This window comes from Phocoena sinus, chromosome 17 (genome assembly GCF_008692025.1).
Source record: "Phocoena sinus isolate mPhoSin1 chromosome 17, mPhoSin1.pri, whole genome shotgun sequence".
NCBI classification, from domain to species: domain Eukaryota; kingdom Metazoa; phylum Chordata; class Mammalia; order Artiodactyla; family Phocoenidae; genus Phocoena; species Phocoena sinus.
In genome coordinates this window covers 2,429,340-2,454,419 of record NC_045779.1, presented here as the reverse complement: position 1 = coordinate 2,454,419, position 25,080 = coordinate 2,429,340, and the positions used below count along the sequence as shown (strand labels likewise).

The following is a 25,080-nucleotide window of genomic DNA, read 5'->3' as shown; positions in this document are numbered from 1 at the left end:
CAAGGAATCTGTTAACTCTGGCAGCAAAACTGCTCAGGATACCTATCCACTTGCATTATTTTTAAAACACACATAAGATGCGCAGAACGTGACCAGCTTCTGAGATAAATGAAGTGCCCGGGACAGACTCCGGTCTTGGGCAGACAGCCTGGAGAGCCTACTGCTTAGGTGGTTAATTCCTCGTTGTCTTTGCTGGGTTCAAAACTTTGAATGAAACTGATCACAAGCTTTATTAACTAAACTTCGTAACTATTTCTGTACTATCAGCAACTGTCCCATCTAAAATGTCAGTTTACATTTTAGCCATATGTAGTATTTTCAAAGATCTTCTTTTTCAGGTGTTATGAAGTTACTATGTTATCTTTTTCTTTAAAAAAAGTCACAAAAATTTCTTTCTGAAATCTGTGATATGATTGGTACCTAAGAGCTGCTATCATCGTGAAGCATGGGTTTTTAATATTTATGTTTTATAACTCATATTTTCAAAGAAATAGAACCCCACTGACGGTTGATTCACTCACATCCATTACCAGGACACGTATTTTAGCATCACTGTCCTCCATCGTCTGAATCAGAGAGCTGATGTGATCCTGGAAACTGATAACTCAGGATCATGGCAGTTCCCTCTTGTCTCGTCTGCTGGTCCTTACATAATCTACATCTTTAGTTCATTAGCTTCTTCACGTCCCACATGTGTTAACTGGTCTTGAAAAGAGAAGCTACCTCATACCCAGTCAGAGCAAGTGCATCCGTGAATGCACCTGACCCTGATTCTATGTTTTTATTGACCCAGCTGTCCAACGCCAGGATGCGACGGGAGCGGGCACGTCACAGGCAACTATGCATCTCATCGCAGGTAGCTCCCCACCCTCTCACTTAGGCGTTCTGCATCTGTCCTCCGTAAGGACTCACCCTCACCCTCTCTAGAAAGATATCTCGATCGGGAGTTGGAGACTGAGTTAGTTGGGGTTTTGGTTCGTTTCATTTTTCAGAAATAAAGCTAAGTCTTCAGTCTTTTTACTGAGATTGTAAAGAAGGTGTACTTCTCTGGTCAATAACGGTTTTCTGATCCTATGATCCAGGCTACAACCCAGAAGTTAGAGTTCATGTCAGGCTCGGGTCCTGTCTAGCTTTAGGACTCAAGTGAAACCCAGGTAGGACGGCAGTGACCTGAACTGACCTTTTACGCTGTGGGAGGCTTCAGTAAAGGGTTGGAGGGACAGTAGTGCAGAGGCTGTGCTCGGCCCTTCCTCCCACCTGTGTCACCCATGTGATTCGCTGTCCCTCTGGGCAGGGCCTTAACTTCTGAGCACCATACCTCGGGATGCAGAGGGAGGGTTCTCTGGGTCAGTCATCACTGGAGCCGGGGGTCTCGCTGGGCTAAAGCCCCTGGTTTGGTAAATAGCAAACCAGAGTCTGTGACAAGTAGTCAAGGTACCCAAAGCCCGGTCTGGCTAGAGCAGCAAAGACGGGTTCAGACTTTTTCCCAAAGCCCGTCGGTGGATTGAACATGTGTTCACCAGCTCAGGCTGCCCCCAAGTCAGGCCTGCGTGTGTCAGCGCGTGTGTCTCTGTTTTTGCTTTCTCCTCCCTCTTCAGTGTTTCTGGATGTCCTTTGGCAGATAAGACTCTGAAATCCCTCATGGCGGCCAACTCTCAGGAACTCAAGTAAGTGTCCGGCCAGGGTGGCCCTAACCAGGGGCAGATGGCACCTAAGTAAATTATGACCACGCGCTCTCTCACCAAAAACTCAAACAGCTAAAACCAAATCACTGTAATTTAGTTTAGTTAATTAGCTGGACTTGGAGGGTTTGTATTTCACAATGTTTTTAAAAGCAATGATGTTGGGCTTCCCTGGTGGCGCAGTGGTTGAGAGTCCGCCTGCCGATGCAGGGGACGTGGGTTCATGCCCCGGTCCGGGAAGATCCCACATGCCGCGGAGCGGCTGGGCCCGTGAGCCATGGCCGCTGAGCCTGCGCGTCCCGAGCCTGTGCTCCGCAAGGGGAGAGGCCACAACAGTGAGAGGCCCGCGTACAGAAAAAAAAAATAAATAAATGTTAAAAGCAATGATGTTGAACACCTACGACACCTTTTCTCTGTTACCTTCAGAACGTGTACACTAATCAGACTTGGAGGGTACGGCCAGCATTTTCATCATCTGACTTTAGGAAAACTGCTCAGTACTTTACCTTGTGGGCATTTTGAATCATATGACAGCCTTTCACTTTTGGGGGCGACATACAATTCTGGCTCATTTTCACCTTGTCTACAGGATCTCAAAGTCACACGTATATTAACTTACGTTGATTGATTTGATTTTTCCTACTATTATCTTCTTTTATCCCAAACTTCTCACCTGTTATTTTCATGTGTGGTTATAATACTTGCAGACTAATAAAAAGTTACAATCCACTATTTACCCTTTAAAAATATAAGGCATACATTCAGAAAAGATGAAGAATAACATTAATTAGCAAAACGCATTTGCATATAATATTTTAGGAAAAATCAGTGTTACTAAGTCTAGTGATAAAATAATATTTGTGTAAATAGTAGAATTAACACTTGGTGTCTAAATTACAGGTAAAATTTCAGAGAATATATCTTCTTAATATTTTGCTAGTATTTCCATTTTTTAACTTGTTTAAAATTTATCCAAAAAAAGTTTATGAAACAAGATGTGATATTAAACAGGTATAAAAATTCAGAATTTTAGTACCATGAACAGTAAAGACAACTCTAAAATATACAAAGTGAGTGCACAATTGATTGTGTCAGTGTAGATTCTAGAAATCGTTTTATTGGCTACCATCTTTCTAGATTGAAATGTAAGGATGTGAAGTGGAGACTTATTAGCAGATTGAAAGGAGAGAAGGGCTAGGCATACTCACTCAATCTTAGTTGCTCTGAACTTCTGTATTGCCGTATCTTAAAAATAGCTATCAGTTCTCCTAAGTATTTTCTCTAAACATTATTTCTAGAAGAAAATGTTGATAATACATTGAAAACATGTAGATTGAGTGGTTCTATAGCAATGTTCAGTACTTACCTGCTTTATACAGCCACCTAATAAGTAACATCTTTGTGGGTTTTTTCTGTACAGAAAGAAAAGGGGACATTTCGTTGACCTCTTGTTTGGATATTCAGGGAGAATTTCAAAACAAGGTTTTTTTGGCATAGACTTTTCCAGAATTGCAATGTGCTAGTAAACCACTATTTTAATAAAAATATTAATAGCATCTGAGCCTTTCTTACAGTATAGAATATGTATTAAATCTCTAAATGTTTGGTTAGAGAATCATTGCAGGGTTCTCTGGTTAGCTCGAAGAGATGTAGGCAGATTTCATATTTCCTTCGAGAAAAGCATTCACTCCCTATGTTCCGCCTGAAGATTGAATATAGAAGAATTTCTGTGAAAGTTCAGTGGGTTGGAGTTTAAGGAAAGGAATAATGTTCACATTCTTCTTTGGATTATTATCTTTCTCAAACTCTTGTTCGAGTAGAAATCTGAACCCGGGTGGGCATACAAGTGAAGTAATCACAATGACCTTGTCTACAAGAACTTTCAGGAAAGCAAATATTTTATGACAGCCTCTGCGTTTTATTTTTTTATAAATTTATTTATTTATTTATTTTATTTATACGTTTTTACTTTTGGCTGCGTTGGGTCTTCACTGCTGCATGCAGGCTTTCTCTAGTTGTGGCGAGCAGGGGCTACTCTTCGTTGCGGTGCGTGGGCTTCTCATTGCGGTGGCCTCTCGTTGCAGAGCACGGGCTCTAGGCGCGCAGCCTTCAGTAGTTGTGGCGTGCGGGCTCAGTAGTTGTGGCTTATGGGCTCTAGAGTGCAGACTCAGTAGTTGTGGCTCGCCGCCTCAGTAGTTGTGGCTCGTGGGCTCAGTAGTTGTGGCTCACGGGCTTAGTCGCCCCACGGCATGTGGGATTTTCCCAGACCAGGGATCAAACCCGTGTCCCCTGCATTGGCAGGCAGACTCTTAACCACTGTGCCACCAGGGAAGCCCACCTCTGCGTTTGTATTAGTATCTGGCATTTTTTAAGGCAACAAAAGAGTGAGAATCTCTGTATATTTTTGCATTCAAGTGTATTTTAAACCCTGTTCCTAATTAGCACTCTAAGTAAAATTGGAATCTTCTTCCGCCTTCACTCCCCTGACTCCAAATTTAACGGTTGACTGTCAGTCAGAGTTATTGGTAGAGTTTCCACAAGACCTCTTAAGGTGGACCCTGAGGCAGAACAGATCAGGTGCAAATGTCCTAGGTTCTTTGGCAGGTGCATTAATCCACCAGGTCTCTGGTTGTCCCATCCACCACTGTTGTCCATCTGAGTGTAAGGGGTTATCATGGTGTTGGAGCAAATCAAAGGAAATAAATTACACACAGAGACAATTCGGGAACTCTTTTTTCTTAAGCAAAAGATAAGAACTTTGCATGATGTAGACAGAAGCCCAGCAGTAAGTTGTGGGTCGAATTTCAGATTCCTTCCAAAATAAGGTTTAACAACAGGGACCTATTGTGTAGCACAGGGAACTATACTCGAGACTTGTAATAACCCATAAGGGAAAAGAATCTGAAAAATTTTACGTATATATATATGTATATACATATATATATAAAACTGAATCACTCTGCTATACACCTGAAACTAACACAACATTGGAAACCAACTACACTTCAATTAAAAATATAAGGCTTAAAAAGAAGGAAAAAAAGAATGCAGGATAACAATGAATACGGTGTCTTCCAAGCATTGGACAGTAGTTAACACATCTTAATATTTCCTTTAAAAATGGATTCTTAGGGCTTCTCTGGTGGCGCAGTGGTTAAGAATCGCCTGCCAATGCAGGGGACACGGGTTCGAGCCCTGGTCCAGGAAGATCCCACATGCCGCGGAGCAACTAAGCCCGTGCGCCACAACTACTGAGCCTGTGCTCTAGAGCCCGTGAGCCACAACTGCTGAGCCCACGTGCCACAGCTACTGAAGCCCGCGCGCCTAGAGCCCGTGCTCCGCAACAAGAGAAGCCACCGCAATGGGAAGCCCGCGCACCGCAACGAAGAGTAGACCCCACTCGCCACAACTAGAGAAAGCCCACACACAGCAACAAAGACCCAACACAGCCAAAAATAAATAAAAATAAATTTATTTTTTTTAAAAAGGATTCTTAGCCAAAAACCAGTTCTGTACAAGCAAAGAGTCCCACAAATCCGCTCATTCTGTTTGACTGCTTGTCTCTGTGTGATTTGTCGTGACCCCCCTACCACTCCTACGCGGCCCCAGCTCCGCTCTCGTGTCTTCCAGGTGTCCCACTCCAGGCTGTGACGGTTCGGGGCACGTGACCGGAAACTATGCCTCCCACCGAAGGTAAGACTGACCCCATGCCCGCGATGGAAATCAGAGCGGTGGCAGCCGCGCCCGTGAGATCACATGCTTCTGTTTTGTTCTTTGTTGGGTCCGTATTTCAGCCTGTCCGGCTGCCCTCGTGCCAGGAAAGGTGGTGTCAAGGTGACCCCTACGAAGGAAGAAAAAGAAGACCCTGAACTCAAGTAAGTGTGACGGCTGAGGCGGCGGCATCAGGGCAGAGGCCACTTGTGGGACAAACGGGGGGACTTTGGTTGGGAGGCAACTGCGTGTTTTGTTCCTCACGAGGCCCTGGGAGCAGCATGGCAGCTCGGAGGCTGCAGAACACCTCGCCCTCCCCAGTGGTGCTCACACGGGTCTCTGATGGTGCAAAGGAAAGCAGGACTTGGTCCTTGCCCAGCGGTTTTAAAGGAAAGCAGCCTCGTGGACATGCCCTAGTGTGACACACATGGCTGTGGGCTCCCCTGAAACTCAAGGCGCAATTTTATCTAAAGCGAACTCCCTCCTCTGAGAAACATGCTTCAGGTCTTGGGTGACAGATGCAGACACAGGTGCAGAAATGTACAGAGGCTTGCTGGACAACGTGCAATATTTAGACATTTGGAAATCAGAACTCCCGTTCTCTGAGCCAGGGACTCTGTGATGAGGGAGAGCCAGTTGACACGTTAGACCCTTGGTCTTTGTTTGGAGGCAACGTAACCCGTAACCAAGGGCTTCCCTGGCTGTTTCTGGAGCTGAGAAGTGTGGCCACACACTTGACTCCACTCCTTCTAAACTGGTGGCAAGTCCCCTGAGCTCTAGAAGTCATTCTCCGCCCCTCTAAAGTGGGGTAACAGCGCCTCTGCCCACCAGGCGAGCAGTGAGGCTCACATGAGATAATGCATGACGGTTGCTTAGCTGGGAGCCTGAGGGCCATCACTGCTGCCAGCACTGCTGTCTCCCCGGTTGGAAGGCATCTGGTAGACGCCGTCGTTTCCGCACTTGCCCCCTGTGTGGTCTGCTCTCACCACCACTTCCTCGTTCACTCGCCTCAGTGCTTCACCTGGCTTATCTCGTCTCTCCCAGCTGCTAACGACTGTGCTGTGTCTCTCCAGATGCCCTGTGATCGGGTGTGACGGCCAAGGTCACATATCAGGTAAATACACATCCCACCGCACGGCTTCTGGCTGTCCCCTGGCCGCCAAGAGACAGAAGGAGAACCCTCTCAATGGGGCCCCCCTCTCCTGGAAGCTGAACAAACAGGAACTTCCCCACTGCCCGCTGCCCGGCTGCAATGGGCTGGGCCACGTGAACAACGTGTTTGTCACCCACAGGAGGTAAGTTTTGCTGCTTTTTTTTTTTTTTTTTTTTTTTTTTTTTTTGCGGTACGCGGGCCTCTCACTGCTGTGGCCTCTCCCGTTGCTGAGCACAGGCTCCGGACGCACAGGCTCAGCGGCCATGGCTCACCGTCCCAGCCGCTCCACGGCATGTGGGATCTTCCCGGACTGGGGCACGAACCCGTGTCCCCTGCATCGGCAGGCGGACTCCCAGCCCCTGCGCCACCAGGGAAGCCCCGCTTTGCTTCTTAATGTGTGGTTGCTGTGATTGTTTGTCACCTGGATTGTCCGGGGGAGGGGAGAGACCCCCTCAAGGTCACTAATCATAGCACCTTAGATGTCCAAGTAACGAGTCTTGCCAGATAGATATTTGACAAGTTTGAAGGATGGAAAATGTTATTTTTCTCTATTTCTGAAATTCACTGCACGATTTTCAACCACTTGCGAAACTGTGCTTGTGGTTTTTTATTCTAAAATACTGCTTGTGCTGCTTTTTTTAATGGTTCTGTCAGTGGTTCACTTCAGTTCTAAGTGGTGATAGCTCCTCACTTCTGTTATGTGATCGTAAACTTTCACTTTACGTGTTTATGTCATGCCCTTCTGCTCGTCAGCTGGCTCCATTTCAGACCAAATGGTAGTTATTTTGCAGCTGGGAAGCTGTGAGTCATCCCCAGCGGCCAGAAAGAAAAGGACACAGCGATTACTAAGTACACGGAGGACAAGAGAGACTTAGAAAACTCTTTCTAGCTTCACAAGGACTCAGTTCCTTCATCATTGAGTGGCATGTATGTCAACCAGGCTCTTTGTCAGGAGCACTGATCTTAAACCAGACTTTTGTCCACATTCTCCATCAAGGAGAGGAGCTAGCGGAATTCCCTGGCGGTCCAGTGCTTAGGACTCCACGCTTTCACTGCCAAGGGTGCAGTTTCGTTCCCTGGTCAGGGAACTAAGATCCCACAAGCCAAGCGGCACTGCCAAAAAACAAAATAAGGAGCGGGGCTAGAAGGTTCACTGCACACATCTCTGGTCGTGGGGCTGTGGCACACGATGCAGATTTAGGATCTAACAAAGCTTCGCGAGTCCTGAAGCTCTGCTTATGGGCAGGATGCCAGGAGAGCAGAGCTGGTTCCGTTTTCGAGGTGCACACCAACGGTGTGAGGAGATGAAGTCTTCCAAGAGCTACACCTGCTTATGGAGGAAACCTGATCTCTTTAGGTGGTTTATTTTTTGATGGTTCTCAGATGCCCGGTCACGTTCACAATAGCGCACGTTGTTTTCTTCTGGGTCTGTACCGTCGTTTCCCATCCAGGAAGGACAGTCACACATCAAGTGAGCCTCATAGCTGCACAGCAGCTGTGCTTTCTCACCCCGGACCCTGTCATATCCATGTTGACATCGATAATGAAATATTAATGCCGGATGGTGGCGAGTGCATCCCTCAGTTAGAACACAGATTTCTCTTGAAAAATCCTGGAGTGGTTTTACATGATGACGCCAGGCCTGGTGAGGGTGTAGAGCTGCAGGGACCCTCAGAGCTGTAAGTGGAAGAGGAATTGGTAGAACCATGTCAGGAAGCTGATGCCTCAGATGTAAGGGAGCTGGTGAGGGTGCCCTGCTGTCCAGCCGCCAGGCGTCCAGGCTCAGTCCCAGAGGCTCTCCTGCACCCGGAGATGGAGACGGACGTGTCGTCTTCCCGGCTCCAGGCTGGGGACCGCCTGCCCGCCACCTTGGCCCCTGCAGCGCAGGGCACAGGAGTGGCTCCACCTGCAGGGCCTCGGATCCGTGTGGATGCAAAGGCACCGCGGGCGGACTTGGAGCAGGTGTTGAGTGAGACAGAGTGCTGCGGGATACGTGTGGTGGGATTCTGTCCCACAAAGTGAAAAAACGTGTAGCAAAATCACGTTTTAAAAAACTAGGAAATTTTTCACCTGCAGTTGGAGTTAATGGCTGTCTCTGCGGGACAGGACACAGCTGTTGCTATGGGGCAGGTGAAGCTTCAAAGCGCGTTCTGTGTTTGAAGGTAAATTCAAGGTATGCCCCTCAAGGGCATTCTTTCAACTGCAAATACACGTTGTATGTATCTGTGTACATTACTACTTATTTCATAATAAGAAAAGGAAATTATGAGTTCAGAAATATGGGCTGCAGTATTAATGCAGAGATATTATTTTCTAGGAGAAGAAAAACAGTTAAGAATTCAGACAAATGAATAATTCAGATTTCACTGTTTTTCACTCTTGCTACTCAAAGGATTTAAGAGCCCAAATTTAACCTGGGGTATTCTCTTTGGGGTGGAATGCTTTTCTTTACTATGTGTAGGATTTAAACAAATAAGATAATAAAATACCTGGCTTATTGCCTGGTACCTAGTAGGTGTTCAGCACAGACGATTTCCTTTCCCTTTTGTACAATTATATTAATATATATGTAGCTATGCAGTAATTCATTAAAGTAGGACTGACATGCTGGAATCACACGTACTGACCTACGATACACCTTTATCTGTCCTGTTCTCAACCCTGACGTCCTGACTTGTTCTGTTCTCTTTCCCGTCACTGCCAAAGGCCAACTGCTGTTCCAGGCTGCTCTGTCCTAGCAGACAGCCTGTTCTGAGTTCCTCACATGGCTTACCCCTTTAAACCCGTACAAACCCTGTAAGCTACAGGGACTGCGGTGACCCTCAGTTGACAGAAGAATCAGAGCACAGGGAAGTTCAGGGATTGCCCCCCTCCTGCACAGCTCACAGCATCGGGGCCCCAGAGCCCCTCTCCCGAGCTGGGTACCAGCCCATCCCTGGTGTTTCCTGGATCCTCCCGACCACGAGGCACTCGTGCAGACTTTCCTCAGCCGTCCTCTAAAGCAAGTTCTGAAACTTTTCCCATTTAAGATTCAGCAAAATGGGAATAATTACAAAAGTTACCTTAGAGGATGGCTGAGAACAATTACCTGTGCATTACATCAGCATTTTGTTTACATACTAATTACTTTAAAACCTTTCTTTAAGACTTCATGTTACAGACTTCCACTTTGAAAGAATAGCAACTGAGAAGACAAATGATATTATATTAAATACACATCATTATGGATGTCTGCAGCTTTAAAACCAGAAGTCCTGTGACTAATAGAACTCATTTAGTGCCACGCCATAACTGTAATTTTATTGAGGTTTACTAACGTATTATAAACAATGATGTCCACCACACAGATCTGTCACCTGCTGTTTTACTGTAACAGGGCAGATGAAGATATAGTTTTAAATTGCCTTCCCCTGGGGCTTCCCTGGCGGCGCAGTGGTTAAGACTCCACCTGCCAATGCAGGGGACACGGGTTGGAGCCCTGGTCCGGGAAGATCCCACATGCCGCGGAGCAACAAAGCCCGTGCGCCCCAACTACTGAGCCTGCGCTCTAGAGCCCACGAGCCACAACTACTGAAGCCCGCGTGCCTAGAGCCCGTGCTCCACAACAAGAGAAGCCACCGCAATGAGAAGCCCGCGCACCGCAACGAAGAGTAGCCTCCACTCACTGCAACTAGAGAAAGCCTGCACACAGCAACAAAGACCCAATGCAGCCAAAAATATATATATAAATGAATAAATTTTAAAAATAAATAAATTAAAAAAATTTTTTTTTAATCTTTAAAAAAAAAAATTGTCTTTCCCTGCCTTCATAGAATTGTGAATTTGGTCCAAGCCATATAAAGCATGTTTCTCCTGCCTTACAGAACGGAGCCCGAACCCCAAAGGGGACGCCCAGCCAACCTCCCTGTTTTCCTGAGAGGCAAGGCTGAGCCTTGTGGAGGATGTGGCATCCTCAAAAGGAAAGAGGACATTAAAAATATTTTCTTGCCCCAGTTTTCTTAAATTTAGGATTTGTTTTATATCCTGGAAGATAGAACCACATTGGGAGGTACAGAACATCCAGTGGCATTTTTTACTTTTTTTTTTTTTTTTTTTTTTTTTTGTGGCACGCGGGCCTCTCACTGCTGTGGCCTCTCCCGCCGCGGAGCACAGGCCCCAGACGCGCAGGCTTAGCGGCCACGGCTCACGGGCCCAGCTGCTCCGCAGCACGGGGGATCCTCCCGGATCGGGGCACAAACCCACGGCCCCTGCATCAGCAGGCGGACTCTCAACCACTGCGCCACCAGGGAAGCCCATCCAGTGGCATTTTTTAGACCAAAGCCTCCCTCCCGTCACTTAACTGTACTCGGTTCTAACGCACGTGGTTGTGGAGTTTCACTAGCATTCCACACGGCTGTCCCCCCTGGACGCTCACCCTGTGTTGTCTAAACAGTGCAGACCCTTGACGGGAGAGACAGAAGTTCTTGGGAGGTATTAACATCCATCTTGTTACAAACCTCCCACAGGTGACTTTTAAAATCCAGTTTACCAGCCAACCATTACTCCTGTTTGTAACCATTTGTCAGAACACAATATGTGACAGAAGACAAGACAAACTTGTTCAAACTTTCCAGGAAAAGAAAAAGAAGATAATGTAGCCTATAAAGGCCACTCTTTTCAGTGAGCAGCTTCCAAAATAGGAAAGTCAGGTTCAAAGTTCAGTTTGTGCTTTTCCATTATTTTCTTTTCCTGTGTAAAATATTTCATAATTTATCAAATCTTGGCAACCCACAGAGCCTTCCTTTTATATGTAGTATTACATATCTATTATTGTTTTATTTCATATAATCTTAATATAGACCAATTTTAAATTCTTAAGAAAAATATTCATTCTGCAAACATTTATGAAGGGCTTTGTTTCAGAAATATTCTCCTTTCACTCTGCCAAGTGTTCCAATCTTTGGATGGAAAATGATTGTTTCATGCATGAATTGTAATCAAATTTCTCTGGGAAAAAATATTTTCAATGGCTAATTATCATTTTTAATTTTATTTTAAAATGGTATCTCCAAAAATATAACCAAATGACAAAAGAATGAATGGCTGCATAGAGCAACAAAACCATCTCATCACGTGCTACAGGAAACGAGTATCGTTCAATGTTGTCATTATCATTTTGGTGTAATTTAAACAAAACATGACATTACAGGAAGGACGCAGGTGTGAAGGGGGTGGCTCTTCAGGAAAAGCGTATAAAGAGCCTGCCGGGCAGCGCACTGCCTGGGCAGTGAGGCTGCTTAAATACACCTACAGCCCTGTCTTTTCTGTTCCTTTCAGGTAGAGATTCTTTAATGAAAAATGATGTTTACAAGTTAAAGAGTAAATTCGAAACTTGCCCCTACCCAAACTGGATTTGCCATGAAGCGGGGGGGAGGGATATTATTTTGGGCTTGTATCAATTTGAGTCATTCTGTAAAGATCAAATGACAGTGTGTATACAGACAGGAAGAACTAGATTTATTATTCATGGCATTTTTGACTCATCTGGAACAAGTCTTATGCAAAATGTATACATACCGTTTTACATTTACGGTGAATAAAGTAACCACTACTAAAAAAAGGCCCTTACATGAATGCAAAGTAGTAACATTTTAACAAAATTAATTCAGTGATAATTATCAACAGTAGCTATTTGTATTTTGATTTGAGAAAAAAACACAAAACACTTTATTTGAGGGATTTTGCTTTTGTTTTAATAGATATTGTTACGTTCTGCACAGAGACTGCAGGTTGTAATGTAATGAGTAGGCAGGCAAAGACTTAAAGAGTAAGTAGTGAGTACAGAATTTTAATTTTTGTGAGAAGTAATATGTGTTTCACACATCGGTATAATTTCTCTTCTCACAGCTTATCTGGATGTCCTCTCAATGCACAAGCCATCAAGAAGGGCAAGGTCTCTGAAGAACTAATGACCATCAAGGTCAAAGCATCTGGAGGTAAGAGGGCGGGGCGGGGCGGCCACCCCCGAGGTCTGGACCCTGGTCTCCGGCGGGTCCCATGTCTAAACCATCCTCCGTGCGGGAAGTGCTATTTGACTAGGCAAGAAGGAAGCTTTCCTCAAATTTGAACTAAACTATAACTTTCTCTAAAGAACAATCTCTTGGGTTTTTTCCTTACTTTTTTTTTTTTTTTTTTCCTTGATCGCAAGTGACATAGGGGTGACTGACTAGTTGGTTTGGAAATGGCTCTGATATATCAGAGTTCCATCACTTTCATCATAGGGACCAAGAGCTATTTCGAAGGACAGGCCAGAGTCCTGGTGCGAACTCGTCAGTCACCTGTAGGTGGGGAAGGGGGCTTGTTTGCTGTAATGTATTAGGTCATGGGGGCTAGAGTTCCTGATGACAATGTTAAAATGCTGAAATATGTATATTTGTATACTGTGTGATGTTTTCAGAGAATAGCCCAGTGACCTTGTTGTGACCTCTAGTGGCCTCTAGTGACATACAGCACAGAGAGTGGAGCTCGGGGAGCTATTTCAAAATGTGTTGAGATTTAAATGAGATCCAAAACTTAAATAAAAGATACAAATAAGGAATACTTTAGCCATCTTTGAGAAAAAAGAAGGTACAGAACTTCTTTTTCAGGGATCAGTTTTAAATGTTTGGCAGTATTATGTTATGAGGGTAAAATTTCCATCTTGGATTTTTCATAGGGATGATGAGAGAGTGGAACATGCTGCCTCTGTCACCCTTGGGGGTCAGATTCACAGGTGATGTGATTAGGGCAGTTAGCAGAGCATGGCGACATGTGACAAAGGGTGCTTGAAGAATAAAGTTTCCTGGGAATACTCAGGCTTGTGAACACAAGTGGTATCTTGAGAAGATGACTTAGGTCACGAGAAAAGAGAGTCAAATTCGGAATTAGCCGCCTTCAGATGTGCGTGTTGACTGGTGTGTTATTTTTCCAGAAACTTGTAGGTTGAAAGGTCAGTCTAGAGCAGGACGATTTTTTTTTCATACATAAAAAGGAATATAAACACAGCATGACAAACAGGTATGTAATGTTCTTTTGCTACTGGACAAAATGCCTTTCTGCTCTCGTTTATGCTCAGGTCTGCAGAGAACAGAGTTCAGAGAAAATTCTGTCTTCTGGTTCTCAGAAAAATATCTAAGATTTTGCATTTGTGCCGAACCCACCCCAACGCTACTGATTTTTCAGTTGGAGTTTTGATTGCTGTGAGAAAATAAAAGTGTAAATGTGGTGTTGCAGGTGCTAATTGTTTTAAAAATCAGGCTGATTCAGTTAATTTAGTGGTGTCCATGTCTTAGGTTTACCTTACTTTTTAATAAGGATCTCCAGCAGAGAAAGCCAAGCGATGAGACTTTTGATGAATTAGGGTGCACTGGCTGAACTTTTGCGCTTCAGTCCTGAAAATGATAGTTTTTTGTATGAGCCTGCACGTGTGTGTGTGTGTGTGTGTGTGTGCTCCTGGTATAAGCCCTCTATCAAATTTCAAGCTCTGGGCACCTATGTTTGAATCCTTAAATTCTGCTGTACCCTCGGAATGGTATTTTTGTGGAGGATCCACATGGTTTAATTTAGCATCTCTATCTCTGTTTCTCTACATGCCTTCCTAGTGTCAACCCCCGACCACAGTTAATACACACAGTGGCTGAGCTGAGGTCTATATTGGATCTTCCTGTGTCCCTCTGATTCTTGAGTACTTTTCTTGAGTTCTCACCAGCACTATCTCAGGCGTGTGTTGTTTCCTTCGAAGACCATCCTGACACATCTGGGAAACAAAGGCAAAACAATTACTTTGCTTTGGGGATTTTATCTGATGGCGTCTTTAGCACACGGGTAGAACCAAGCCGGGGACTGTGACCTGTTGTTACTTTATTTCTCTGAAAGCATCACTCCATCTTTTAAATCCGTGTGTGACTCTTAAAAAGAGTGGCTTGTTTCCAGGTTGTGCTTCCGTGAAGAATATACCACGTGCACCTTACACATCCTGCTGCTGTAGGTTTGTCTCAGGTGTGTGCCTAGGAACGGCGTTGCTGGGCCGTGGAGCGTGTGAGGTCCACCTTCAGTAGGTGAACTGTGCTCCAGCGACCCAGGAGAGTACCAGAGCCTAGAGCTGTTTCGCACAGATTGTCGGCTCTGCTCACGCATTGGTCTCACTAAATCTAAATGCTGGCATTCGCATTTATCCCGCTGAATTGTCATCTCTTGGTTTAGAGTCATCATTCTGGACTGTTGAAATGACCTTAAATCCTGCTTCTGGCATCCTGATCATGAGCTCCTCTTCCCAGCTTTTTAAAATCTTTAAAATGTATTCATATTCCTTCTCTAAAAGAATGATGGGAAAATAACTCCCGTGCATTGAGAACCCGTTGTATGTTCAGCACTTTATGTTTTATTGCGTTGATTCTCACAACGTTTTACTGAAGCACAAGGACGTGAAGTAAGTGACGCAAGTTCAGGAACAGGAGCCAGGCAGCGTTCAAACTCCAAAGCCACACTCTCCCCGGACGCCATTTGCTTCTGATCCTGGTCCGGGGAGAAGCCGAGCTGTGTGTCCCTGGGCTCGAGCCCACCTGCCAGGACCCCCCTCTGCCTCTAATAATGGCTCATAAGACCCCATGCGTTTGGTCGTTACTCAGCACCATCCAGGTCTTCCTGTCCTGGCAGCATCGCACAAGAGAGAATGCCCGGGCTTTGGAGCTCAGGCAGGCTCTGCCCCTTCCTTTGGCCCCGGGGCAGGTGATGCGGCCCCGTCGGGGGTCACCGTGGCCTCCTTTAACCTCTGTGAAGCTCTGGCCTTTGTGGGGGGAAGGAAGGGTGATGACACCTGCCCCACAGGGTCCAGCAGCAGACCTGGAACACAGCAGACCTACATTAAACGCTGGGGCATTTCTTACTAAGGAAGAAAATCCTGCAACTCTTTGAACCCACTTTTTAAGAATCTTGAATATGGGTAAAAATTCAACGTTATAGATTAAAATCTCATTTTCACTTAGCAAACCACAAACTCAGTGTAAAAGGGCTCAGATTTGTCTCAGTCTCTTATTTTCTGTTTGAACTAAAAGAGTCTGACTTTTTACAGGTGTAGAGAGTGATGAAGAAATTAGGCATTTGGATGAAGAAATAAAGGAACTCAATGAGTCCAACCTTAAAATTGAAGCAGATATGATGAAACTCCAGACGCAGGTAAAAAAAAAAAAAAAAAAAGGAAGAAGGAAGGGAGGAAGCAGTGAGGGAAGGGATGGAGGAAAGGAGAAGGCAGGAGAGCAATGAGTTATCTTTAGGTAATCATAGTCCTAAATGGAGGGAACACATTGAACTATTAAACCCTATGATAAAAAACAAACTTATCAGACATCCCTGGTGGCGCAGTGGTTAAGAGTCCGCCTGCCAATGCAGGGGACACGGGTTCGAGCCCTGGTCCGGGAAGATCCCACATGCCGTGGAGCAACTAAGCCTGTGCGCCACAACTACTGAGCCCACGTGCCACAACTACTGAGCCCGTGTGCCTAGAGCCCGAGCTCCACAACAAGAGAAGCCCGCGCACCGCAACAAAGAGTAGCCCCCGCTCGCTGCAACTAGAGAAAGCCCGCACGCAGCAACGAAGACCCAGCACAGCCAAAAATAAATAAATAAAATAAATTTTAAGAAAAACATACGGATCTTTTGCAATGAACACACAGAGTGTGTCTCCTGTACACGATCCTTGTGAAGGCTTGAATACATGGATCACGCTGGACAATCACTGGTTTGGCAGCTGTAGGCCAAACTGCTCACGTTTTTGTCCTGGGTTCACCAAAGGCTTTATCAGCAAGTAAGACGATCTTCCTATAATTGCAGAGCCTCTGGAGTATGTGGTGCTTTAGAAGAACCGTCATGAGAAGATATGGGAGGCCTTAATTTTATTGGAAATTCAAGTAAAACAATGCAACTTTTTAAATTTAATTTTTCTAGAACACCTCTGAATGAGTCAGTCTTTGATAGAAATGGATCTTTTCCCAGATTTTCCTGACATTCTTTATTGAAAATTCAAGCAATTTCTCAATTCTGCATTCTCCTGGGTCTGCCCCAGCCCCTGATTAAATTTACCCACGAGGAAATTAAAAGTTCAGTCCAGGATTTGTTTTTTGTCTTTTTTTGTTTGTCTGGTTTTTGGCCGTGCCCCAAGGCTTGTGGGATCTTAGCTCCCCGACCAGAGATCGAGCTCGGGCCCCAGCAATGAGAGCACCGAGTCCTAACCACTGGACCACCAGGGAACTCTCCAGTCCAGGATTTTTAAAAACACTCACAATAACTCTATTGCAATAAATCAGAAGGAAAAGAATGAGACAATGTTAAGTTGAAGTGTCTTTCTCCCTTTTCTCCTTTCCTGAAACGTGGGGTTTGGGCCACTGAGGTTACTGACTCTCAGAAGTCTTCACTCACAGGGGCCTAAAACAGAAGCTTTCAGTCCATCTGAAAAGCAAGTTTCTGCGTGACCACTGTCATAATCTTCCATTAATAGCAATCCAAGCTACAAAGAGAGCGTCATGCGTGGTTCTCGCAATCATGAGAACTTGTCTTGAGAACGTTCGTGAAGAAAGCAAAGGCCTTGCCCTCATGGAGCTTACAGTCTAGAAGGGGAGGTAAACGATAACAAAAAATCAGAAGCGATAAACTACATCGCACGAGGGCAGGGCATGGGGAGAAGCAGCCAGGGTTCAATACAGAGAGGAGAGAAGGAAACATGTGGCCAGACTCGAGGAGCTGAGGCCATTAGCCAAACAGGAAGGGGGAGGAGTGTTTGCAACAGTAGAAACAGCCAGTGCCAAGCCCCTAACCCTTGAGAAGGCCCAGCGTTTTGAGAAATAGCAGAGTGAGTGTGGCTGCAGGTCAGTGACCTGGGGGTTATAGGAGGTGGGTCCCCGGGGACACACAGGGCTTCCCAGGCCCTTTTTAAGACGTTGGTTTTTATTCTGAATGAACGCAGAACCATTACGGGGTTTAGAGCCAAGGGTTAACACGATCATATTTGACCTACGATCTGCCTGACATTTGAAGAGACCCGCGTGGGTAGGTGGGGTGAAGACAGGTCAGCAAGAGATTGGGTGGTGCCCAGCCGGGTGCAGGGCCGCCCCTGAGAAGGGGTCACAGTCACCACGGCGGCTGCTCCTGGGGAGCAGCAGTGCAGGTGGGCACCGTCTCCATCCTGGGCCCTCTGACGGGGGAGCCCAGTGGACATGAAGTGCGAGAGAAAGCGCTGTTAGGGACGCCTCCCAGGCCTGGGCAGCGAGCAAGTTGCCATCAGCTGGGAAGGAGGGGGCTGTGTAGGGAGGGTTTGGGTAATAGCGAAGGTTTGCCCTTGAAGTCCGCCTTACAGCCACGTGGAGGTGTGGATCTGCAGAAGTGGGAGAATCTGGGCTGAAGAGCCGCACTTGGGGCTGTGGTTCCGGCCCTCAGAGCGAAGGGGAGGGGGGCGGGGGGCGGGCAGGGCTGCCGCTTTCTGAGGACAGGCGGCCATAGGCCTGATCAGCGCCGGACCCCGCTGAAGCCCCGCCCTTCCAAACCCTGCTTCCCACATTCCCAAGTTCTTTCCCTTTCAGATCACGTCTATGGAGAGCAACTTAAAGACGATAGAGGAGGAAAACAAACTGATAGAACAGAGCAACGAGAGTCTGCTGAAGGACCTGGCGGGCCTGAGCCAAGCCCTCATCTCCAGCCTCGCTGACATCCAGCTCCCACAGATGGTGAGTCTGAGGCCACGCGGCTCCGACCCAGGGCTCCCCTTGCTGGCGAGCCGTCACCCAGGGCTGGGGCGGAAAGTCGGCTCCGAGGGGACGGGCCACCCACACTTCATCCCTGGGAACGTTATGGATATTTACGTTAACCCTATGTCACGACCAAGGGCTTCTGATACCGCAGGAGCCATTCACAGATGATGAGGGTTTATCTGAAACTAAGTTTATAATGGAAAATGAAAACTGGAGGCCAAAGTTTCTGCTCTCAAAATTTGTTTCCAAATGGAAAGCTTGCTAACGTGGCTTACACAATCTGAGACCCATGCTTTCTTTTTTTTTTTTTTAACATCTTTATTGGAGTATAATTGCTTTACAATGGTGTGTTAGTTTCTGCTTTATAACAAAGTGAATCAGCTATACGTATACCTATAGCCCCATATCTCCTCCCTCTTGCCTCTCCCTCCCACCCTCACTATCCCACCCCTCTAGGTGGTCACAAAACCCCAAGCTGATCTCCCTGTGCTATGCGGCTGCTTCCCACTAGCTATCTGTTTTACATTTGGTAGTGTATGTATGTCCACGCCACTCTCTCACTTCGTCCTAGCTTACCCTTCCCCCTTCCCGTGTCCTCAAGCCCGTTCTCTACGTCTGCGTCTTTACCTAAGTATGTTCTTCATATATATAGGTACTCCTCATATAGAATAAAAAGCACAAGAGTGAGCAAGGAATCCTATTTCCAAAACCTAAACATATGCTTGAGGCATTGCAACTATTTAAAATTCATAGAAAATTGGTTTCCTTTACATTTTCATAAATATAATAAACATTTGGAAGAGGGCTGCATTGTTGAATGCTTTCCATTTCCTCAGTACAGGCATGTTTAGGACAAGTTTTCTAAAGCTGCAAGTTTTATATACAGAAGGGTTTGAAAAAGCAGCCATTTAATAAAGAAATAGGATTGGTTTTCCTGAAAGCAAGAAATCTCGCAATTTGTCCAACTTCCCAGCATGGAGCCCTCATCTTCACCAATTCCAAATACGTCTCCTGACAATAAGAAAAAGAAAACAATATTTTTTTTAAAAAATCAATAATGTAATAAAAAAGAACCCAAAGGAAAATAAATGATTACTTTATGGCCAGTATTAAGGTAATTATTGAATATTATTGTTATATTATTTCTTGTTTTGTTATATTATTTCTTAACATTTCTCTCATACTTCAAATTCGTATTCTGTAATATTTTTTTCTTCAGTGGCGCCATAAAAATCACTGTTACCATGCAAGATAAGTTGTACTTTGTATAGTTTCATACAAGGCACTCTCGCGGTGATTTGGGGGCAGGTCCCACTAAATGTTCACAATTTATTTAGAGCACTGGTCTCCCATCTTATGGGGGAGGGATTGGAGGCTCTGAGCCTTACGTCATTTGATGGAGGTTCCAAAGCCTGCACAAGCGAGGTGGCCTTTATCACTCTGCCATCCGGGTCCTCGTCCAGCTAGAAACTCGTGACACGGCGAAGGCAGAAATGACAAGGGAACGGAGAGCAGCGTCAGGCAGCTGGTGGAGTCAGTGCTTGGCTGGGCACAATGAAATCAGCTCCACGTTGAGAAAGCCGAGCTCTTCGGCAGCAGCAATCACAGTAATACCCTTCGTTCCTTTGCACTGAGGCCTTTTACAAGTCCCTTCTTCCACGCTTCTTGTGCAGTAAGTAAGGCACGTTTCCAAAAAGCTGGGAAATGCAGGCCCAAGAAGTGGCGGAGCGGCAGTTCCCCCGGCCGCTTGTTCCTTCCACTCGTGCAGTTTCCACGCTGCGAGGGGCCGCTCTATTTGAGCCACCACGTTAGGGACAGGAGGTGCCCACACACAAGCAAAGAGCAGGGCGTGAACAGACCGGACTCTGTGAATCCCGTATTCCACCTGGAAAGACAGAGAGAGGGGGAAAACCTAGCTAGGACCCTCAAGGCGGAGATGGACAAAGGAGTCTGACGATGAAAGAGGACAGTTCCCACCAGACAGCTGGTGACACCTTGTCTAGCCTCACAGCCCTGAAACCCCGGCCCAGGGCTGTCAGAGGAAGCTTCTGGACGAGCAGAGCCCTCCTCCTGCCTGGCCCACACCCGCCTTCTGCAGACGAGGTCTCCATGCTGAGCACGTGCATGTGAGGGAGGCCGAGAGCCCCTCTCAGGAGGAAGGTGCAGCTGGGAAGGGCCCAGCCCAGCAGCGAGACCTCCACCTGGTGTGGCTCCAAACTGACCCCAAAATACGGGCAGTGGCGCTCACCCCATTAACTGAGTGAAGAGCGCACAGCCGCCTGCATCCCTCCCTGATGCCAGAGTCACGGTAACCCCCGTGGACTTGCTCCCCTTTTCCCAGCAGCCTGGGTCACGTGACTGATGCCATGTGCTTTGTCCTCCTTCAGGGGCCCATCAGTGAGCAGAATTTTGAAGCGTATGTCAACACGCTCACAGACATGTACAGCAATCTGGAGCGGGACTATTCCCCAGAATGCAAGGCTCTGCTGGAGAGCATCAAGCAGGCGGTGAAGGGCATCCACGTGTAGGAGCACAGCGCCACGGGCTGCAGACTCTCCACCGGCAGCCGCGTGTATGGATCTGGAGGGCCCCCGGCCGCTAAGGCAGGCAGGCGCCGTACTGCATCTACAATTGCAACATTGCACTAATTTCCCCCCACCCCAGCTAACGTGAAAAGGAAAGAAAACCTATGATAGACTCTTTGGATGAAAAGCAATGCAGTCAAATATTAGATCTTATTTATTTTCATATGCTTTCCTTTTATTTCTTCATTGCACTCTTTTGGGTTCTTTTTGTACAGTATATGTAAAATAAACGTGACATTTTTATATTTTATTTATTTCTAATCAAAGAGTTTTTTTATCTTTTAATTGCATTTTGAAGTCTGCCATATTTTTACAAGTGTGTTTATTAATTTATTTTCCAATAGAATTTAAATAGAAATGCTCTTCTCAAATCACATACCTTGCTGGGTTTAAAGGAGAAGACAGACAAGAATGAAGGAAATCCTTGTCTCCGGACTGCACTGTGGTCCGGTTTGACTTTTACTGCACACTTCTACCCCAACCCCTGTCCCACCTTCACTGGCTTTGTGTTTATAAACAGGCTTAGGTAAGGTGTGCAGGAGGGACAGCAAGATAAAAGGCGCCCACTCGTGGGATGTGCGCCCTCACAGAAGCACAGTAGACTGGAAAACAGCCCGTTCCAAATCTGTTAGCAATAATTAAACATAGCAATCAGCAAAGTATTCGACTTGGCTGTACGGTTTCAATTCATCTTAATTATTTATTTGAAATGGTTTAAAGAAACAAGCTTTTTCAGTGATGCAGGTTTGTCCATTTGTTTTTCAAGTCACACCAGACAGTGGGCAGCTCTGACCCTGAGATGAGAAGTAAGGCTTGACGTGACCAGCCAGGCTTTCCTGCCACACGTTGTCACAATATACAAGGGACGATATTGATGTAGATTTGTACTTAGCAAATGTAAACGCATCCAAATGGAAAACTGTGTGGATACCATATCCCCTGAAATAGCATTTATCTTACTGGGTTGACTGGGAAGAAATGGAAAATATAATCACGCATGCAAAAATGGTACCCAGATCTGAGTCGTTGCTTGAAACACTGGCGACATTGTCTCAGCCTCCTTAGGCAGCCAGACAGCGTTCAGTTTGACAGAAGTCCTTCTGCAGAACAACAAGTGCTACAAAGCACACACACTCACAACCCACAGACAGACACACTCACAGACACGAAATTGAGCCCACAGTCTCGCATTTCTGGGTGGATCAGAGTTTAGTAGTTGCTATAGGAAAGGCAATGTCTATTTCAGGGATTGTAAAGTAGTTAAGCATTGTTTCAAAAGTTTTTTTATATTTATTTTTTTTAAGAAAAAGGTATAGACAACCAGCTAAACTGCCTTTTTGCTGTGCACACACCCCGGGTGTGCAACGTGCCTCTGTGTAAATGGGCTTGATTTCTGTGCTGTAACGAAGTGTTTATTTTTCTTAGCCTCCTGGGTGTGTAGACTGAATGCGATGGCGCTCGCAGGCTTGATGTTTTCCACTGTTATTACCGTTACTGCACAAACTACAGCACCGTCCACGGTGATTTCACCCCATGATCCTGGTCATTGTTCTGTATTAAGTGGGGCTTATCTTTGGTTTGGGGTCCATTTGAACCCTGACTCTTAGTCTAGTGAAAATGAGATGTCTGTTCTTAGGTAGGAACGGTGGGTATTTAAAAATCAACTTTAAAAAAAAAAAAAAGCTACCGTGTGTGCTGTCTATTATAAACGGGACACCAAACAAAATTTTCTATTAAAGTTATGTACTTGCAAACATTTTGCTACACAGTCCCTGATAGATGCACACAGATGAGTTCACTTATTACAAAGACAAAAGTTTAATTTGCTAAATATTTTAACAAGTTTGTTATATATTTTATTTAATTTAAAAGAAACCCCTTACCGACCTATGTATTTATTATTATAATTTACTGTGACTTCAAGTTCATTGATTTGTGTTTGCGTAGTTTGAACAGGACGTTTCTGTGAAGGATGTTTGTATTTATTTGCCTCCTTTGTACTTGATCTGTTTTGTAATGTGCACTGAATTTTTTTTTCCTTTCCACTATGTTAATGATCGATACTGTAAATTGGGTCTTTTGTAAACAACAAAAAGGCAATGATGTACGCATTTTTTTAATTTGAAGTAGTTTGTACACTGTTTCTTCAAACAATTAATATTTCTTACATCAGAGCAACCAACTGTGTTCAGTGCTGTACATTTGGTGTATGGTAGGAAATAAAAATTGATAAGAGTTTTGCTGTAGTCTTTCTTGAGCTACTAGAGGCACTTGTGGCCATCCCATGGTAAGCACTGTGCCCTCCCCTCAAGGAGCTCAGCGTGGGGAGTGCACAGCTGAGCCTGTGAGTCGCTCTGATGCTCTGGGGTCTGCCAGTCTGCTTGGCTTATTTTTTCACCCCAAGTGGACGGGACTTTTGCCAGTTGGTAGCTGCCCCAGCCTGGGGTTCAGTAAATACACGTGCAAACCAGCAGATGCCTCTGAGATCAGGAAACCTTTGCTTGTGCCGGCAGGAAATTCACCTGCATCTAGTGAGCAGTAAAATAGAGGCCCCACCCTCCTGATGCTGACATCACTTTGAGTGCTGAGTATATCCGTGCATTCTTGTAAGCCAGTTGAACACAGATTCAAGGAAAATAATCAGTTGTGGGGTTTTTAATATTTATGTATTTATTTGGTTGTGCTGGGTCTCAGTTGTGGAAGGCGGGCTCCTTAGTTGTGGCTCACCAGCTCCTTGGTTGCAGCATGTGAACTCTTAGTTGCGGCTTGCATGTGGGATCTAGTTCCCTGACCAGGGATGGAACCTGGACCCCTGTATCAGGCGTGTGGAGTCTTACCCCCTGCGCCACCAGGGAAGCCCCAGAAAATAATCAATTCTTGACAGCACCTGTTTGGCTTGCATGTTTTTCCCTTCTCATGTCAAACAGATTAATTTAATTTTCCCGTTTCTGCTCAGTTTTACACATCTCTAGGCCTGGTTGCCGTTTATACTCAATGTGGTTAAAAAAGAGGGAAAAAAAAATCCATGTCATCATTGTGATAAAGCAAACTCGAGTGAAGGGGAGTCTGGGTCCCCAGAGGAAAGCCAGGGTACTTGGGTAGACCTCTGAGTCACAGGGGTTAATGCACAGTTTATATAGCTTGCTTTTAATCACCAAGTTTATGTGTGTAAGATGTGCCTATGATCCATCCCGTAAATGGGTCACAGGTCGCAAGTCTGCTCAGTGGTTCTTAGCGCCCCTCCTTGCAGAGAATGTGCGTCTCGCCCTGCCTGGGATTTTACATCACTGAGCAGTGTCTGCATCCCTGTCACTCGGCGTGGCAGAAGAGGAGAACTGGTCCTACGGAATTGAAGAGAACAGTAAGAGTCCTATGTTCATACGACAGATGTTTTATCAGAAGGCGTGTGTGCCAGGCCCGCCCCCACGTGCGTTCAGCCTGGTGGGGGAGGAGAAATGAGTGGTGGGTACACAGGCTCCCGCGGAAACACTGTGCGGGGTACCACCTGCCTCTGACTTCCTGGGGAAAGGGCTGGTTACAGATGAGCTGGCAAGTCGGGAGAAAGGCATTGAACAGCGCGAACAGCACGTACAGAAGATGACGGTGAGACAGTCATCCACGGAGCAGGTAATTCAAACATCCAAAAGTTAGTGAGAAGTGAGGCGAAAAGCCCAGGTAGGTAGGAAAGGGAGTCATATTATAAACATCCAAGGTAAAGAACTGTAATTTCCACACGCAGACCCCAGAATACCAAAGAAAGATCTACAACCAAAGAATGCCAAGATCGGGTTTCCATCAGAGACAATTTATTCCATCAATTCAAACAATTACCATTTCCTACCTGAAGGCAACAAAATTGTGCTCAGTGCTGTACCTCTGATACTTGGTAGGAAATAAAAATTGATAATGGGTTTTGCTGTGATCAGTTTCAGGCTGCTGTATGGAAACCCCTGTCACCAGCCCATGAAAGGCCCTAGAGCCTTAGACACAGAAGTAGAGCCTTAGACACTTCTACTGGAACCACGTTTTGAGTGAAAAGAAGAGGGTAAATGATTCCTTGATTTGCCTCCCTAGAAAAAGTTTTAAAAATTAACTTGCTGTGGTGTATAAATATTTTACTAATCTTCTTAAAACTCATGTTTTCTACATCTCTTTCCACACATTACATCCATCGTATTGTGGTCTGGGAATAG

The 25,080-nt window shown here is 45.6% G+C and overlaps 1 protein-coding gene across 1 annotated transcript in view; it reads left to right on the top strand.

Moving 5' to 3' along the window:
• ST18 (ST18 C2H2C-type zinc finger transcription factor) overlaps nucleotides 1-23,073 on the top strand; it is a 66,302-nt gene extending 43,229 nt beyond the window's left edge. Inside the window, exons 11-19 of the mRNA XM_032610545.1 lie at nucleotides 794-856; nucleotides 1,599-1,667; nucleotides 5,313-5,375; nucleotides 5,477-5,557; nucleotides 6,467-6,688; nucleotides 12,433-12,521; nucleotides 15,635-15,738; nucleotides 18,135-18,278; nucleotides 20,690-23,073. Of these exons, the coding sequence (XP_032466436.1) occupies nucleotides 794-856; nucleotides 1,599-1,667; nucleotides 5,313-5,375; nucleotides 5,477-5,557; nucleotides 6,467-6,688; nucleotides 12,433-12,521; nucleotides 15,635-15,738; nucleotides 18,135-18,278; nucleotides 20,690-20,830 (976 nt within the window). The 3' untranslated portion in view covers nucleotides 20,831-23,073. The remainder of the gene's footprint in view (nucleotides 1-793; nucleotides 857-1,598; nucleotides 1,668-5,312; nucleotides 5,376-5,476; nucleotides 5,558-6,466; nucleotides 6,689-12,432; nucleotides 12,522-15,634; nucleotides 15,739-18,134; nucleotides 18,279-20,689) is intronic.
• Nucleotides 23,074-25,080: the final 2,007 nt, after the last annotated feature.